This window comes from Pelobates fuscus, chromosome 1 (genome assembly GCF_036172605.1).
Source record: "Pelobates fuscus isolate aPelFus1 chromosome 1, aPelFus1.pri, whole genome shotgun sequence".
NCBI lineage: Eukaryota > Metazoa > Chordata > Amphibia > Anura > Pelobatidae > Pelobates > Pelobates fuscus.
In genome coordinates this window covers 160,227,826-160,244,110 of record NC_086317.1, presented here as the reverse complement: position 1 = coordinate 160,244,110, position 16,285 = coordinate 160,227,826, and the positions used below count along the sequence as shown (strand labels likewise).

Below are 16,285 nucleotides of genomic sequence, written 5' to 3'. Positions count from 1 at the left end.
GCTTTTGAAGTGCCAATTAGGGTGAAGCACACGGCCAAGATAAGCTTAAAAAAAATAAAAATCACACATATTTCCACGATTTTCCATGTTCAAGGTGAAGTTTTTAGTTTAGCTTTAAATACCAATATAATAACCTAGCAACCTTTGGCACTCCAGGTGTTGTGGACTACATATCCCCTGCTGCTATACCGCATTGAGACTGTAAGAGCATTATAGGAGATTTACTCCACAACAAAAAGAGTGCCAAAGGTTGCCTATCCCTGACCAAGCTAATAATAATATATCATTGTACATCTATTGTTTTTCCTCAAGAATATTAGTCAATGTATAGTGTTATGTACGAGAATTAAAATACTCCTCCCCATCTCAGACAAGTCTGGCCAAAGTTTTGGAACTTTGTTAACTCAGAGCAGAAATCACAGTCTATGGTACAAATCAGTATGGTATACTCTTATAATTTGTTAAGCTGCACTCATAAACCCGTGGGTTGAAGAATATTTGCACGTTCACTGAATAGTAAAAGCAGATTTATGGTTTACACTGAAAATACATAAGATCCCCCACCCTTTTAGTGGATAATCATATTTGTTTATGCCCAATGCATTTTGTGCGTTGATTAGTTTTAAAAAAGTTTGTTAATTGACCAAGTTACACAAATGAACAGTCTTGATGGACAATTTGAGCAAAACAGAAAAATAAAAATCAGTATGCATTCGTATACATAAAAGAGATTCAAAATTTCCCTCCAAGGCAAGAAATTGATAAAGAGGTTTCCATTCTTCAGCTAAAAGCTTTAATGAGTGAATAACTACTTAATTACTATTACATAGGCTAAATTAAACCAGAAAAAAAAAACTTTGTTAAACTGATACATGTGGCAGAGGGGGGTCTTCATTACATTAGGGAAGGTAGAGGTGCTACAATTAACAATTTCTGTGGGTACTGGCCTGGGAACAGGAGAATATAAAATGGATCAGATAAATGTTCACGTTTCAGCTCTACCAAAAGGGACCCAATGAAAACAGCTTGGAGATCTAATGAGGAGTTCAGAACTGATTGACTGAGATATGTTGAATTGTTAAAAACCATATCATGTAAACTCAGAATGGAATCAGAATAAGAGACAGTAACAAAGAATTACATTTCTGCCAAAGTATAGAGTTACCAAGTTTGCAGTCTGACTAAAAAATGAAAATGACTTGCATTTAAGAGCAAACCAGTAACTAACATATCACTGATATTACTACACTTTGGTCCATTAACTGTAGGGACTACAATGTCCTTTAAAAAGAAAACAAAAAAACTCCCTCCCCCCCATATAAAAGTGCCTGAGCGATCAATAAGCAGGTGCAAAAGCGAGATACATATTCAATATAAACCTATTTTCTGAAGTACAAAATTTCACTTGCATAGGAACATATTACAAATCTGAGCAGTAAAATGGCCTCTGGACATCCTGGTTTTCCGTTTTCACAAAATTGCACGCAAGCCAGCCATATTTATTATGCATTAATGATGTACTGAGGCAACATCAGCCAACCTATGACCCATCCTGGGAGATAGCTGTGGACATGGCATAATGGCCTAATGCAGAAGATAATTCAGGCGACATTCTATTTAATAGTAATCTGAATGTGTCTTGAATAGCTTTGGGTAGCAAAACTGCAAACGCTTTCTAATTATTTTGCATTATGTTGTATTTCCAGCATTTGGGAAAGTTGAGCATTTATAAAATGTAAAAATATACTTATATATATTATATCAACAAAATAAATTTACAGCATAAACTTGCTGCTTTATCACTGTGTTCCCACAATGTCTATTTCAATGTCTGGACTCCTTGACAGACTCCCTCATCAACTTCTAGTTTCATTATCTCTCCGTCGACTTCCCCTTAGAGGTCTGAAAAGGAACTTATTTGCCAGAGGATTGGATGTTTAGAGGATAAGTGCTGTAGGTCTGACACCAGAAACCTGAGTTTTAAAACAACTTTACAGTTTTTGATATATTTGGAAATGGCTTGTGAGTCTCCCAATGCACAACATTTTATAATAAAACTTCTTTATGGATAAAATGGATTAACCCACATTTTTTTTTCTATATGTACTGTTTAGAACAGTAACACAGATTATTCTCAGTTCTGCGGAGGCAGGAGAAAACCATGTAAATGAGAATATAATCAAGACATTACATTTGCTGGAAAAAAATTGAAGATCAATTTTCTGAAAAGATGAGACTGATATTTTGCTGAAATATGGCAGTCATGCATCTCTTGTAAAACTTCCCAAGTCCCAGTCCATCCAAAACCTCTATATATTGTGGTATAACATGGTTCTTTGTAGAACAACCATGGATAAAAGCAAATGGGTGTTGGGTTAGATAAACAACAAACCTCGGCTTTAGGCATGGGATTCACATGCTAAAAGAGAATGGGACAAAAAAAGAAGAAAAAATATGTCTTCCTGTATTTTCCCTTCTTCATCCTTGAGTTCACACCATCTGCTAGGACTTTTGGAAATCAGGAGAAAAGGGTCCTGGTGTAGAAGGGCTTTCAAAACTTGACAAAGCAAGGGGCATGTGGCCATTATACACCGAAGGAAACTAAAAATAGGAACAAAAACATCAAGTCAGAAATTGCACATATTTAATGAAGTATTAAAAGAAAATGTATAACCAAAGAGGGAGTATATCGAAAAACAAATAGTCCCTCTCAGTTAAAACATAGAAGGAAATGAACATGGTCTACTAGATATATGTATCTCCTAAACAACTGGTTAAAATAAAGCCCACACCCGAGCTCGAAATGGAAATATAAATAAGCATAAATAACCAAACCTAATGCACAAACCAGGAGTAGATACATACAACCCCCCCCCCCCCCCGAAAAAACAAACAAACAAAAAAAAAACATACAGCTTTGGGGAAAATCAACTAAACAGTGAGTTTGAGAGGGATCACTATAATGCTAAAACAGACAGAGTTTGAAATACATATGATAGCTCACACCCTGAGCTTGCAATATAAATGAGCAGAAATAACAAAATATAATGTATATTCAGGGAGTAGATACATACAACAAAAAAAACCAAAAAACAAACATGTAGTTTGATGGGTAAATCTACTAAACAGTCGGTTTGAGAGGGGTCGTCAATACAATGCCACAAACAGACAGAGTTGGATATCCATGTGATAGCTTCTCAAATCCTGATAGAAGTTGATACAAAAAGCAGGCAGACTTGCTACAAATAGTTATTCAAATTGTATCAGCTTACAAATACGCCAGCAGAGATCCCTGCTATGAAAACAGCCAGGGAACTTGTTGGCTAAACTGTAATGATCTAGTATCGGGCACAGGATGGATTCTTCATATAGACAACCCAATAGAATTGATCTAGAATATAAAATGCAGAGACAAAGAGCTCTCTGTAAAATATTTATTAAGAAAACAAGTATAATAAAATTCACTCACAAAGGGTGCACCAGAATGTGGCTCACAAAAGGAGTCCAACTCCCAACAGCCTTGATGCTCCTTTAGAAACGTCCTCCTTCTTGCCGGCTTCAGAGAAAGCTGGAGAGTCCTAGATGTACATCGGCTGTTTAGTGTTTGCTGCGTGCGTTCCACTGCGGCTTGATGTGTGTTCCACTGTGCTGTGCTACTCTGAGTGGTGAAGAAAGATGCAACCTTACGCGTCTCGTGACACTAGGGGTCACTTCAGAGATACGGCAGTGGAACGCACGCGGCAAACACTAAACAGCCGATGTACATATAGGACTCTCCAGCTTTCTCTGAAGCCAGCAAGAAAGGGCATCAAGGCTGTTAGGAGTTGGACTCCTTTTGTGAGCCACATTCTGGAATACCCTTTGTGAGGGGAATTTTATTATACTTTTTTTTAGTAAATATTTTACAGAGAGCACTATGTCTCTGCATTTTATATTCTAGATCCATTCTATGGGGTTGCTGTCTATACGAAGAATCCATCCTGTGCCTGGTGGTTTATTAATTCCAAGGAACTGTATAAACGCTTTTTTTCTTGTGTCACACCGAGATCTAACTTGGATTAAGGTCTGATACTAGATAATTACAGTTTAGCCAGCAAGTTTTTCATAAACTGCAATAATTACCTTGCAGGGTTAACTCCTCCTCTAGTGGCTGTCTACTAGACAGCCACTAGAGGGCACTTCCTGGTCAATGCTTTGCTATGGAGAGGTCTAATGCGCGTGTGCGGCATTGTAGCGCATGCGCATTAGGTCTCACCAGCCGGCGGGCGTGACGAAGGGGAGGAGCGGCGGCGGACCAAGAAGCAGCAACGAGGGACATCGTTGCTGCCTTTGGTAAGTGACTGAAGGGGTTTTCACCCCTTCAGCAACCGGGGATGGGAGATGGGAGGGAGAAGGGGACCTGCAGTGCCAGGAAAATGGATTGTCACAAGTCACAACTCCCTTATTTTACTTTCACCCAACAGCAGTGGAATTACATGTAATTAGCAGGTGTTTTAAAATAAATCGGATCAATGGGGCTCGCCATCTTGTCTATTAAAGGCACACTCCAAGTGCCATAACCACTATAGCCCACTTCAGTGGTTATTGTATGAGAAGTTCCCGAGTCCTAGTGCAAACCTGACACTGTCAAGTGTGGCTATGTGGCCTGCCCTTCATTAGAAACATAGAATGTGACGGCAAATAAGAACCATTCGGCCCATCTAGTCTGCACAATTTTTTATTTATTTATTTTTAAATACTTTCATTAGTCCCTGGCCTTATCTTGTAGTTAGGATAGCCCTATGCCTATCCCACGCATGCTTAAACTCCTTTACTGTGTTAACCTCTACCACTTCAGCTGGAAGCCTATTCCATGCATCCACTACCCTCTCAGTAAAGTAATACTTCCGGATATTATTTTTAAACCTCTGTCCCTCTCATTTAATACTATGTTCTCTTGTTGGGGTAGTTTTTCTGCTTTTAAATATAGTCTCCTCCTTTACTGTGTTGATTCCCTTTATGTATTTAAATGTTTCTATCATATCCCCCCTGTCTCGTCTTTCCTCCAAGCTATACATGTCAAGATCCTTTGACTTTTCCTTGTAAGTTTTATCCTGCAATCCATGAACCAGTTTAGTAGCCCTTCTCTGAACTCTCTCTAAAGTATCAATATCCTTCTGGAGATACGGAATACTCCAAGTGAAGTCTCACCAGTGTTCTGTACAATGGCATGAGCTCTTCCCTCTTTCTACTGCTAATACCTCTCCCTATACAACCAAACATTCTGCTAGCATTTCCTGCTGCTCTATATTCATCAGAAATAATCACCCCTAAATCACTTTCCTCAGATGTTGAGGTTAGGACTATCAAATATTCTGTACTCTGCCCTTGGGTTTTTAGGTCCAAGATGCAGTATCTTGCACTTATCCACATTAAATGTAATTTGCCACAACTCTGACCATTTTTCTAGTTTACCTAAATCATTTGCCATTTGGCTTAATCTTCTGCCATTGACCCTCTCAGCTAATGAGTGTGGCTCTGCACAGCCTACCATAACTCAGAGGAGCTTTCAAAAACAGAGGAGGTGGTGACAGGCAACAAGCAAGATACTCCTGCTACCATAACCACTATTCTTTTAAGAGACGCTCAAAGCACCATAACAATTTAACTAATCCTGGTGCTAGGAGACAACCCTTGTCCAATTATGTTACAATTTGCCAAATCAAGGACCTTCATTGAAACTCGTAGCCCGCCTACAAACCATGTCAGTCAGATAGCTGGGAATGACATTTTCAGTCTTTCATACCAATGATATGGTGTGAGTGTAGATGTGAGAGAGACTTACAGGCGCTACACCTTGGGAGTGAGCTTTTGCAAGTCCATAGTGTAGCTGTTCCTGTGATGTTTAGTGATGGACAAGTCCAATTTTATCGTGGCATCTGTCAGTTATAGAAAGCGCACTCCTTCAGCAATACTGCCAACCTTCAATGACCGAACATGTTCTATTTGTTAAAATACAACACCAGGAAACACTATTATGAAGAAATAGCTATATAATCTAATCTAATCGCCACTTACAAAAATTGGCTTTTAGATAAAAAGGATACTATAGTGCCAAGAATACAAAGTTGTATTCCTAGCACACTCTCTCCTCTAGTGAGTAAAGGGTTAAAAACCTTTTATTTACTAACCTTATCAAAGCGCCTTGGCGCTGTGTCGATGCTCCACCCCCTGCGCATGCATTAGACCTCCCTATAGGAAAGCATTGAATCAATGCTTTCCTATGAGGCTAAATCTGATGCTGGATGTCCTCATGCAGAAGTCTGTTTGGATCCAGGAAGCCCTCTAGTGGCTCCGCTGGAGGCTGACTTAGTCTGCAATGTAAACATGACCAGTAATTCACGGCAAAGAAAAAAAAATAACACCTCACCTGAAACAGTGTGTTGGCACCATGCAACCTGGCTGGGCTATTAGGAGCCACAGGACTCAATGTGCTCCAGAAGTGTATTGTGGAGAGCAGAGGGCTGGGAGTTAGCAATATGGGAGTCTGCAAATAAGGGAAATAAGAGATACATGCAGTTTAAATCAATATGATGTTAGAGCACATTATGTCAGAAAATATCATTGCTTTGAAATCTAACTTTGCCCTTTTGCCATAATCTTGGCTACAAAAAACATCAAGGCTCCAAATTTCAAGTCGCACACTATTAGAAATTATACCTAGAAGATTATATATATTTTACAGTACAGTGATAAACTTATTGTCACCATTCAAATTTGGTCAATATTTGCACATTTTCAGTGTTCACTTACGTTTGAACATTCGGTTGCACATTTCAAGCATTGATTTCCAGCTGATCTCTGTTTTGGTTAGTTGACTTTTTTTTATTTAAAGGAACACAAACATGTATTCTTGAACCTAGTGTTTAATCTATCATTTAGGTGGCTTGCCCCTCCTTAGAAAAGGTGAAAACCTTATTTCCAGCAATGTGCTGGTCCACCAAAGCAGGCCCCACCCCCGATCCGCTTCCTTGGTGACTCATCAGAATTGCAGATTTTTTTAACCAATCCATTGAATCAATGCATCTCTATGAGGATAATTTAGCGTCCCCATGCAGAGCGTGGAGACGCTCAACGACAGTGCTTCCTACTGTGCAGCACTAGCCCAGAAAGCAGCTCTAGTGGCCATCTGAGGAGTGGCCACTTAGAGGTGTCCCTAGGTGGCAATGTAAACACTGCCTTTTTTTCTGAAATGCCTGCAGGTAATGATTATACTCACCAGAACAACTACATTAAGCTGTAGTTGTTCTGGTGAATATAGTGTCCCTTTAAAGGCTGCCCATGACTCTAATTGATCTAGATTTGCGGTGCCACTTACACGAAATATGCTTGTAAAATAAATAAAAATATTTATTTATCTATATAATACATATTTCATTTGCAAGCAATTTACCTGCAAAATGTACACATCACATTGTAATCAAACAGAAGATATTAAAGTTACATACAGTGAAGTTAAGAGATAATAAATTACTTTGCAGTGATTTAGGTTTATCTTTAAGGGAAAAATATAGTCATCAGAACCACTGGTTCTGGACTGATGATCTCAGAAACAGAGCCATCCACGGCAAAACCAGCATGGCGTGGGAAAAAAGATAAGTAAAAACACCTTTTCAAAGCAATGCCAGGAGGGCTGGGAACCTAAATAGTTAAACACCGTAGTGTCAGGAATACATGTTTGTATTCCTGATACTATAGTATTCCTTTAAGTGTCCCTGCACATCTACCAGTATGAGAAGTATAGAGGAACTTCTTATCTCTCTCCCCTATCAATCTTCACTTCACATTCAATAGAGGTCCATGTTACACATGCCAGGACTAAATGTAAAAAATCTAGTAGCTAGTGGGTAAATGAAAATGATGTGCCCTGAGTACATCGTATGGTAGCCCTACGCTACTGGCTATATTGTAAGCTAGGATAAATTGCATTGATGAATGTTGGCATGGGTGGGGCGTAGTACTGGTTCTGGGAAAGAGGTTGAAGGACAAGGACACAATTCTGCTATATGCACGCTAAAATGGTTCCAATGATTAAATATTTTACACAAATAAAAATTTTGAATAGAGATTGTAAAGAAGCGGGAAGAGTAATATATATATATATATATTTTTTTTTTTTACACTGAAATCAATGTTTTTCTTAAAGGGACACTATAGTCACCAGAACAACTACAGCTTTAGAACATTGTATAACACCAGAAAAGATCTGATCATAAAGAAAAAAGAAATGACATCATGCCATAGCTTAAATAACTTGTTAAATTATTACATGTATTTAAGAAATCATATAACCATCAAAACATTACTAAATTATTTCTACAACTATGAATATACAGAATAAAAAAACAACCTCCCTCAGCACTGTGATCTGCTTCGGAACAGGCTGTATCATGGACTCTCCTATCTATAGACAAGCCTGGACAAGCCATGAAGGCAGGAATAGCTGAGAAACTTTGTACTTAATGTAACTCTCACGGGAGGGCAAAAATTATCCACACACAGAATATACAGAGAACTATGCAAAGTGTATAGGAGCAAGTCTTGTACCCATACTGAAGAACTCATATTTACAATGCATTCAATAGGCAAGGTAGTAAGTGTAGGGCATTAATAAATAAGCATTTGCCTTAGTTCAGCAATACATTTAGGTTAAGGCACAGATAAAGAGTGAGCATTTTGGCCTAAGAAATAAAAAATCATAGCTCTAAAACTTATTCTCTATGCTATATATAGTTTGATTAAATATAGTTTCTAGTGAATGTTTTAATGAAGAATAAAGTATGTTTTTTATGTCAATTTTCTTTTAATATGTTCAATATAATGTTGTGATCAGATTTGAGTTAAGAAAACTCTTTAAAGGATCACTATAGGGTCAGGAACACAAACATGTATTCCTGATCCTATAGTGTTAAAACCACCATCTACCCCCCTGGGCCCCTCATGCCTCCATAAATATAGCAAAATCTTACTGTATTCAAGCCTGAAGCTGTAGATCTGCATGCCTCATAGAGGTGAATTGAATCAATGAATCTTTATGAGGAAAGTTCAGTGTCTGCATGCAGAGGGAGGAGACACTGAATGTTTGGATGCATTTTAGGCAGCCATGACCCAGGAAGCATCTATAACAGCCATCTGAGGAGTGGCCAGTGAAGTTATCACTGGGCTGTAATGTAAACACTGCATTTTCTCTGAAAAGACAGTGTTTACAGCAAAAAGCCTGAAGGTAATGATTCTACTCACCAGAACAATTCAATAAGCTGTAGTTGTTCTGGTGACTATAGTGTCCCTTTAAAGGAGGAGAGTAAGAATTGTACATGACTTGTACATTAATTATCTTCTGTGGAATCTGTATCAGCTCAATTAGATCTTACTATATCAAAATATCTCTTTTTGACAATCTGAGCAAAATTATAGATGGTTTATTCACTAAACAGAAAATTGTTGTGAATTGAATAATTCTAAAAGTTGGGCCAAAATTGCTGATCTATTAAAAATCTAAAACTCTGTTATAGCCACAGCTATACAATTTACTGTTTAGTGAACAAAACACATTCTTCAGTGGAATACCATAGACATTTTACATCAGCATGGTCTTCTTTGAGCCTTAAAATGCTAAGCCGCATAATGCACATTGTTACCTGGGAGAAAAAAGCTGGTGTGAGAGATGCTGTGGCCAGAGAGGGACTGAGGATACCCAAGGGATTTGCATCACTACTAGTGATTACCAAAGTTGGTGCCAATTCGAGTCCTTTGGGCTTTTTTGACTTTACACTTCTGTCCAACACATAGGGCTCTGGCTCAGGATCTGGTTCCTGATCTGCCTCTGGAACCTCCATGGACACTTCACTGGAAAAATCTATAGACTGTGAAGTTACAGACTCCAAATCTGTGTCAATCACTATCTCCTGGTTGGGATTTAACGATGGGGACATAGATCCAAATGGAATGGGAGAGATGGAAGGTGCAGGAGGAGTGAGAGAGTTTATTATTGCATCAGCAGGAGACTCAGCAGGTTTCTCGTGTGGATCTGAAGGCTGAAGTGGGATGGGAGGGGCACTGGGTGCAAGTTCTGTATTCTTGGCTGGTGTATGCACAAACCTGATGACAGACAGAGGTGCTTCTTGAGTAACCTTCTTTTCAATGGGAGTCTCCACAGGGTTAGACTTAAAGAGATTTACTCCTGCAGTGTTTAGTGAGTTGAGAGTGAAGGATGTATACAGACCAGAATGGAGGTAGTCGTTACGGCCAGAGGACTTATTTGAAAGGCCTGATATTCGATCCTTGCCACAGTTCTCCTTGTCTCGTATTGAGCAGGTGCTAACAGAGTCAGGAGGACGGCCTTCACCATCTTCTACCCGACTCAAAGTTAGTGGGTCCATGTGAAGGATGTCCGGGTATGATACAAACTTGTAAACAAACTTCTGTCCATTCACTTTTTTAATGATATTCTAAAATGAAAAGATACAACTTAACATTACAGCACATTACACTCAACATATAGGACACTAAACAGCAAGTAATAAGGACATCTAAAAGTCCACATAAGAACCGTTTAATAAACTTTTTCCACTAGCTCTGTCCTGAACATAGAAAACTGCCTATGACATACTACCAGTGGCCATCAGGTGTAAGTGAAGTTGATACAGGCTTTTAGTTCCTCCAGGGTTCTTTATTTCAGCACAAGCCAAGATGAAGCTTTGCTGATCCAAACTAGCTGTGATCCAGCTCCATGTCGCCTCGCAATCCACTAATTACTACATAGGGGTCTATGCAAATATATAATAAATAAAATAAAACGGGCAGAAACTAAAGAGATCAAAGAGAGGAAAAGGAAGTGACATGGGAATGGTGTGAGAAAGCATCATGGGATACAATACACCCCAGCATTCACACACTAACCCTTCCTACTAAAAAAAACACCTTTTGCAATAAACATACATATTAAATTACCTTCACATAGTAATAGCGAAGTGCCCGGCTTAGTTTGTCGTAGTTCATACTTGGCTTGTTCTTACGTACTCCCCAGAGCCGGGCCACTTCCTCTGCCTGAAGTAGTTTAAACTCTCCATCATTTGAGGTCCAACAGATCAGTTTCTCATTATGAGGTTCCTGCAAGAGCTGGAGCAGAAACTGCCACAGGGTAATGGCATTTCCATCCATAGCCAGTAGCTGGATAAAAAGAAGAAAAAATAACAAAACACAGTATGTTATAGGTACGAAGTAAAACATGTAAATAAAATTTCAATGCAAAACAAAGGAAATAAGGCAAACAAACACATCAAAAGCATTATCTGGCGTGACATGGTAGCACATCATAGAGAACAAACTTTTAACTATATCTTGTGATAAGTATAACGTGGCAATTTATAGATCAGATCCTTTTTCAAGGGAAAATTTCCACAAAAAAAAAGGATTTATCATACTTTTGCTGTCTTTCACCATCAGTCACTAATGAAATAGGTGTTCTAAGTGATCCACACAAACTCCAGTCAACTTCAACCAGGCACAGAGATATCATCAGGCCCTAATATTTATGTTGCAAGGGAGCATGTTTCCGTTGTGCTTCTAGGGCAGGAAAAGCTTAGGGACTCACTTGTAATTTTACACGGCATCATGACTCAAGGAAAGCTTGGCAGGACATGATCTGACATTGCATCCCCTAAAGTGCAAAACAAGTGGTCTGTGTAAGATGCAGAAAAATTTTCTCCATAGAATGTCTCTTACAATGCTTGAGAAAATTTATTTTTCCACATCCACTGCTAGTGAGAAGTGACATAATAATAGAGGTAATTTCACCTCAACCTTAAGAAACTGGAGAGTGAAGACCAAACAGCTAGGCCCAATGCTCCATTTGCATGCGCTGTTTAGTCCAGGTGAATTCGTTAAATTTAAAGATAATATATTTATTTTTAAAAAAGTAACACTTGGCACAATTATATTAATTGCCCAATATGAAGAAAATTGGTGCCTGAGCAGATAGCAAATGCACAGTTATCCAGTTTGTGAAAGGAGCAGTCAGACATGCAACCTCCAGCAGTGAAGGAGTGACATATGGAAGGTAGGGTTTTGTTTAGATTTACGTACATTCAGATAGACAAAGGAGAAATTACAGCTTCCGACTGTAATGTATGTCATTAAGGAGATAGGCAATAATTGAGGGTGTTTAAGGAAAAAGATACAGAGAACATGTTTGCACCAAAACCGATGCAAAAATCCAACCAGGTGTTTTACTTTTTATTGCAGTAGAGGTCAATTTTTAAGTCTCACCTGTTGGCCTGTACCATGGTAAAAAAATTTAAGTACCTTATTCGAATGTCCTAATTGTAGGCTCACAATTATTTTTTGTATTAGCTTGTGATTGCTAGCCAATAGAGGCACCTCCTGGTTGGTAACGTACTTTTGGTCGCCTGACACTGGACGTGGTCATGCTTTGCAACCCTTTACTATGGGAAGGGCATAATGCACTCACTGAGCATGCGCATTAGCCCCCCCGTCATATGATGTCAGAGCAGGCGAAGGGCCGATCCAGTGCCAAATAATACTGGCAGTGGAATCGGGTAAGTGACTAAAGTTGTTATGTTTAACCCTTCAGCTCCTGGAGAAGGGGGTCCAGAGGGCTCTATAGTGTTAGGAATACAGATTTGTAGAACTTTATAGAATCCCTTTAAGCTGAATGGGTAATTGGCTTATTGTTGCTGGTAAAAAAAATAAAATAAAATAAAAAATCCTGTTATGCCTTGAAAAGGATTTAAAAAAAATATATATATAAATTATGCTCACAATGGAAAACTAAGTTGCTTAGGCATAAGGAATATATGAGCTCCACATCTGTAAAAACAGATATCTTTAATATACCTAAAAAAAAAAAATGTATCTGCTAAAAAGAAAAACTTACTTTGTGTTATTTTTGTAATGACAATTATAAACTACTACCATTAAGGGAGAATAGCAAACCTCTCTCACTTAGCAATGAATTTCACAACAAAATATTTATTTTAATGCAGATTCTATCCTTAAAATTACAATTTTAAAATTATAATTCGATCATTAAAATGTGCTTTTTATGCATGTTGACCATAAAAAAAGATGTACAATACTTGCCAAAACACACACACACACACACACACAAAAAAACAGATTTATTTGGTAATTTTAACAGAATAACATGGTTTTAAGTAGGTAGGGTAGTTGTGAAATGTTTGGCCCAAGCAAGTGGTTTCAATAGATTCATGAATTTCATGTAAAAAAAAAAAAAAAAATTCAGAAAAAATTTTATTCTGGCAGAGATGCAATATTTTGATGCTTGAACCTAGAATGGATAGGTTTTAATTTGGATAAATAAGTAACTTGAAGTTTGCTCTTATTTATCTAATTAACTAGCTTATGAAGAGTTAGGTTCCATCAAATGAGTTCTCCCACATTTTGCCATGTCACATTAAGAGGTTGAACTATGCAGTTCACAGCAGCCTGGGCTCAATTTATTGTAGCTCACTTCAGAAAATACATTTCTGTAACTGCAAATCCAAAATGAAGAAATGTTAACATTGACAGCCCCTCAAGAGCAAATGCCTATCTGCTACCATCCACTATTAAAGACAGTGCCTCCTTAATACCATCTGTATTTCACTGTAACTACAAAATAGATTACATGCCAAAGCACAGGCTGAGCTACTGTGGACAGTTCATACGTCTGTATTCTAAAATGTAATCCCATGCTACAATTCAGCTTTGAGACTACTTTACCAAACGTAAAGCCAAAGTGAATATCAAACTTAAGTCAAAATAGCCAAAGAGGAGCACAGCTGATTTTAATTTTTTTTTATAAAATTTATGAGATTCTGGTCTTGAACCTAAAATTCACAACAATTCTCACTTTAACGAATAACCCTGAAAGCAATTACTACAAGTAAACAATTTGAGATGAAGCATTCCTCTCTGCAGGGCTTTGGCTATCAAACTAAAAGTAGAACGTTATTAAATATGTATGCAAGGCAACGTACTCAAAGGAACAGAGATGTGTGACAGGGACTTAAAGAATTAGATGGTTAATAAGGGACAAAACCAAAAGCAAAGTACTGGAATAATAGAGGAATTAGATAATCTTCCATATTTATGTATTCTGGCCTTCGACTTGCAATTCCCAGTTTAGTGAATAACCAGAACAACTTTTTCTTCACTATTGAAAGGCTAATAATTCAATGTTAAATGTCTTTTGTTCACACAAATCAAAGTGAGATTTGGAAACATCTGGGTTTCTGGATAAATTGAAGGAGAAGTTGACTTTTCATTAATTGTACTCTGTGCAATCAACAAGCGTTGACCACTTACTGTGGCGAATAGGCAAATGGAGAAGAAAAAAAACAAAAGATGCAACACATCCATTTGCTCAAAAAATAAATAAAAAAAAGAACAACTTTATTATTAAGTATTTTTTATTATATGTTAGTACAATTGAAAGTAGTGATTCCACACAACAAACCTATAGTTCACCTGTTGTGCAAAAATTATATAGTGTCATGTTGCATCATCTACATTGCGCTTTTAAATGAAAAAAGGAAAAACAAAGTATTAGGTGAAGTGATACTTCAAAGCTATATTTAGGGTTACAAAACAAACATGTCATAAATTGCACATGCGTCTGTTTCCAAAATGAATGGTTGTATGACAGAACGGATTTCTCAAGTGCAAGGTGCAGATTAAAGGTGCACTCGAAACATCTTCACGTTGGGCAAGTTTAATGTCGATTTATTTATATTTGTTTCATTAATCTTTATTATTTTTTTTTAATAAAGAAGTGTGTTTTGCTCTATAAGCCCATTCTGTTACCTTCCTCTATAACTAATTTCCTTGTTTTTCCCCCCATCAAAAAATATCACTGTACAAGACATATGATGACACAAAACTGACAAACTACTTGCTGTGTACATAAAGCACAGTTTACAGGATAGGCTCAGCTGATAGATACTGCAACTTGGGAAGTACTAGCCTAATATACTGACAGTGTGTCATTAAATTGCTTTAAAATATTACAACTAGACTGATAAATCCTATATGCATTATATAAAGCAATGCCAATGGCTTGTGTCCAGCTTGTAGTTTCCTGGTGTACAGGACAGAGGCAGCTCTCAGACAGACACATCACATGTCTACACCCACACATGCACTCACACTGTGCTCACAGACTGCCTGCACACAATACATGTGCACACACACACTACACATGTCACATGGCACACACACACACTGTAATAGATTGTACACATAACACCCATAGACTGTCACATGGTACACACACACACATACAATACACAATAAACACACAGGAGGTTAGCATGGCAGACATGGTGCACACACTGTGTACTACACCCAGCCCAGCCACAAACCCAGCGCGCCCACTCCCAGGGGGTGTTACCCACTCTCGGGTCACCGCTTTCCGATTCTGGCCTCCCCCATGTTGTCCTGCTGTCACCCGCTGCCAGACTCCGGGCCCACCGTATCAGGGGCTGCCATCCGGCCGTGACATCACTTCCGGGGACAGAGGGCGACGTCACGGGGGAGAAGGCAGAGTGACGGGAAACAAAGCAGTGAGAGATACACTATGGGCGGGGCTGGCCGTGTGGGCGGGGCGGGGGCGGGGCTGGCCGTGTGGGCGTGGTTTGTATGCCCATGGGGGCGTTGCTACATGTATAAACCTGTACAGAAGCTGCAGCCCTGAGTTTGAGTGATAACTTGGTTATGTGGCAGCAGAGGCCGTGAGCACTGTGAGTGCCAGGAATGTGCCCAAGGCTCTCCCTCACTATGGATTGGGGGCAACTCAAAGTGTCTGCAGCTGGGCACACTGCGGAGCTGTCAGGTATTAAAAGGGAATCTCACACTGAGGCTGAACTGAAAGCCCTGCTGCATTTTTCCAGATTGGATAATGTGGTCTAATATTTGAAATTGATTGGGTGACAATTTACAATTAAAGGGACACTCCAGGCACCAAAATAACTTGATCTAAATGAAGTTGTTATGGTGCCAGAATCCTGGAAAACAGCGGGGGCATTACATAACCCAGAAGGCATGACTAGGTATTCGTAATTCCCATTACGGGTATTAAACGCTGTTTTCCATTCATGCCCTTACATGATTCTAATTAGATTATAAGCACTCATTAAATCCAGTTTAGTGAATATCTTAGCCCCTTATCCTGTCAAACAGTTTAGAAATAAGTGGTATAGGGTAAGCGCTTCTTATGGTGTTTTTA

General features: G+C 38.6%; 1 protein-coding gene across 2 annotated transcripts; it reads right to left on the bottom strand.

The window, feature by feature from the left end:
• Window positions 1-765: 765 nt before the first annotated feature.
• Window positions 766-15,564, bottom strand: ELK4 (ETS transcription factor ELK4). Of its 2 annotated transcripts, none has more exons than XM_063451342.1 (5): window positions 15,423-15,564; window positions 10,990-11,208; window positions 9,678-10,487; window positions 6,410-6,526; window positions 766-2,601 (listed from the first exon to the last, which is right to left on the bottom strand). In XM_063451342.1, exons 2-5 carry the CDS (start codon window positions 11,197-11,199, stop codon window positions 2,503-2,505), a joined length of 1,236 nt encoding a protein of 411 aa, XP_063307412.1. In that variant the 5' UTR covers window positions 11,200-11,208; window positions 15,423-15,564; the 3' UTR covers window positions 766-2,502. The 2 variants fall into 2 exon arrangements, with proteins under 2 accessions (XP_063307412.1, XP_063307404.1); XM_063451334.1 differs by having other exon boundaries at window positions 15,456-15,564.
• Between the last annotated feature and the right edge of the window lie 721 nt (window positions 15,565-16,285).

Coding starts and splice junctions, on each gene's coding strand:
- ELK4 (XM_063451342.1), bottom strand. CDS start 11,199: ATGGATGGAAATGCCATTACCCTGTGGCAGTTTCTGCTCCAGCTCTTG. Junction 10,488..10,989: donor TTCGCTATTACTATGTGAAG/GTAATTTAATAT, acceptor TTTTCATTTTAG/AATATCATTAAAAAAGTGAA. Junction 6,527..9,677: donor CACCAGCTTTTTTCTCCCAG/GTAACAATGTGC, acceptor CCTTATTTGCAG/ACTCCCATATTGCTAACTCC.